Source organism: Erythrolamprus reginae, chromosome 8 (genome assembly GCF_031021105.1).
Source record: "Erythrolamprus reginae isolate rEryReg1 chromosome 8, rEryReg1.hap1, whole genome shotgun sequence".
Lineage (NCBI taxonomy): Eukaryota > Metazoa > Chordata > Lepidosauria > Squamata > Dipsadidae > Erythrolamprus > Erythrolamprus reginae.
The window spans coordinates 59,044,505-59,046,723 of NC_091957.1; the positions used below are offsets into that span (position 1 = coordinate 59,044,505).

A 2,219-nucleotide genomic window follows, 5' to 3' on the forward strand; every position below is an offset into this window, starting at 1 on the left:
ACACACACCCCGGGGTCTCTCGGGGACGTCCCCTGCCCCAAACAGCAAGCGTCACACATCCAATAACATCCTTGATTTTGTTTTCTTCTTTTTTTAAAAAAAAACCCCCACAGTTTGATTCACATAGGAGAGGAAGGAAGTCAGCGGAATAATATTAACCATAATAAAAGGTAAAAATGATTATAGTATCAGCAGTGGGGGTGACCAAAGCACCCCCCCCCCGGGCTCCCCTGTCCGGAATTGCATGGACATGTGGAGGGTGCAGAGCTGGTTTCAATCCTTGGGGATCATCCCCTTGATGGCCGACTCCCGATTGACATACGTCGCCCAGTACACCATGTTGAAAATGGCAAACAAGACCGGAAAGATGATGCGAGACATTTTGTCTACCTTGCTGACGCTGTTGTAGGTCTTCCTGCCCTCCGGGGGCTTCTCTTCCAACCGGGGCACCTTGACGGCAGGGACCACCACAGCAGCCGGCACGGCCGTGGGGGTGGCTGCGCTTTTGGCAATGGTCGGCAGGGGGGCCTCCTTGGTGATGCTGAGGGCGTACGTGGTCCCCACGATGTTGTAGGTGTTGTTGGTTTTCTTAGCCAAGGTGGCCGGCTCTTTCTTCTGGGGAGAGAAGCAAAGACGGTGAGGAAATGGCCCAGTGGCACTGAGGCCTCCACAGAGGATAAAGATGGTGGCGGTGGCCGCTGCTGCTCTGAATTGACCCTAACATGGATCTTCATGGTGGACGTAGGGCACCACCTTTGGAACCAGAGCAGGGCCTCCGGGAATCCAGGCCCTTGGGGAACGAAGCTCTCGCTCCTAGAACTGGGCCCCCCTCTTGGTGCAAGTGTGAGAGCTTTGGGCCCAAGTCTCCTCTCTGACAAACCAGGCCAGCTGGGGGGCAGTCGCCCTCTATTCCCTTGTGGGCGCTGTGGCCTCCCCTCCGCCTCCCCCTCCTCACCTTCATCTCCTGAGCCTCCAGCACCTTCTTCCCCTCCCAGGCCCAGCTGCGCTTCGTGAAGTAATTGACGGCTGCAAATTCAATCAGCGCAGAGAAGACGAAGGCATAACACACCGCCATGAACCAGTCCATCGCCGTCGCGTAGGCCACCTTGGGGAGGGAATTCCGTGCGCTGATGCTCAGGGTGGTCATGGTCAGCACTGTGGTGACCCCTGTGGGAAGGAGGACAGGTGAGAGGCAGGTGAAGGAGGCTTAGCAGGATTTCCCCCCCTCTCCTCCCCCCCCACCACACTTACATTGGGAAATCACTCAGCCATCTTTCAAAATACAGCACCCAGGAGGTTTGAAGACCTCGAGAGCGAACGACAAGTCCAGGCTCTGTTTATCTGCTATGCTAATAATGTCTTTGAATAAGAATCTATAATGCTGGTGAGTAGAGTAAGTAGGGTATCTTACCATTTATCTATCTATCTATCTATCTATCTATCTATCTATCTATCTCTCTCTCTCTCTCTCTCTCTCTCTCTCTCTCTCTCTATCTATCTATCTATCTATCATCTATCTATCATCTATCTCTATATCTATCTATCTATCTATCTATCATTTATTTATTTATTTATTATTTGGATTTGTATGCCGCCCCTCTCCGAAAACTCGGGGCGCCTCACAACAAGTGAAAAGACAATCCAATACATTAATCCAATTAATTAAAATATTATAAATTTAAGAAAAACCCCTATACTAACATACACACACACAAGCATACCATATATAAATTCAACGTGCCCAGGGGAAGATGTTTAGTTTCCCCTTGCCTGACGGCAAAGGTGGGTTTTGAGGAGTTTACGGAAGGCAGGAAGAGTAGGGGCAGTTCTGATCTCCGGGGGGAGTTGGTTCCAGAGAGTCGGTGCCGCCACAGAGAAGGCTCTCCCCCTGGGGCTGGGCAACCGACATTGTTTAGTTGACGGGACCCGGAGGAGGCCCACTCTGTGGGACCTAATCGGTCGCTGGGATTCGTGCGGCAGAAGGCGGTCTCGGAGATATTCTGGTCCAGTGCCATGAAGGGCTTTAAAGGTCATAACCAACACTTTGAATTGTGACCGGAAACTGATCGGCAGCCAATGCAGGCTGCGGAGTGATGGTGAAACATGGGCATACCTGGGTAAGCCCATGACTGCTCTCGCAGCTGCATTCTGCACGATCTGAAGTTTCCGAACACTTTTCAAAGGTAGCCCCATGTAGAGAGCATTACAGTAGTCGAACC

General features: G+C 51.7%; 1 protein-coding gene across 3 annotated transcripts in view; it reads right to left on the reverse strand.

The window, feature by feature from the left end:
* Positions 1 to 264: 264 nt before the first annotated feature.
* The window catches only part of LOC139171676 (gamma-aminobutyric acid receptor subunit alpha-3-like), a 20,042-nt gene continuing 18,087 nt past the window's right edge, over positions 265 to 2,219 (reverse strand). The window contains exons 6-8 of one of the 3 annotated variants that reach the window (XM_070760108.1): positions 956 to 1,167; positions 484 to 615; positions 265 to 450 (exon numbers count right to left, since the gene is read on the reverse strand). In XM_070760108.1, the coding sequence (XP_070616209.1) occupies positions 274 to 450; positions 484 to 615; positions 956 to 1,167 (521 nt within the window). In that variant the 3' untranslated portion in view covers positions 265 to 273. Of the gene's footprint in view, positions 616 to 955; positions 1,168 to 2,219 lie in introns of all 3 variants that reach the window. The other 2 variants (XM_070760109.1, XM_070760107.1) reach the window with 2 other exon arrangements.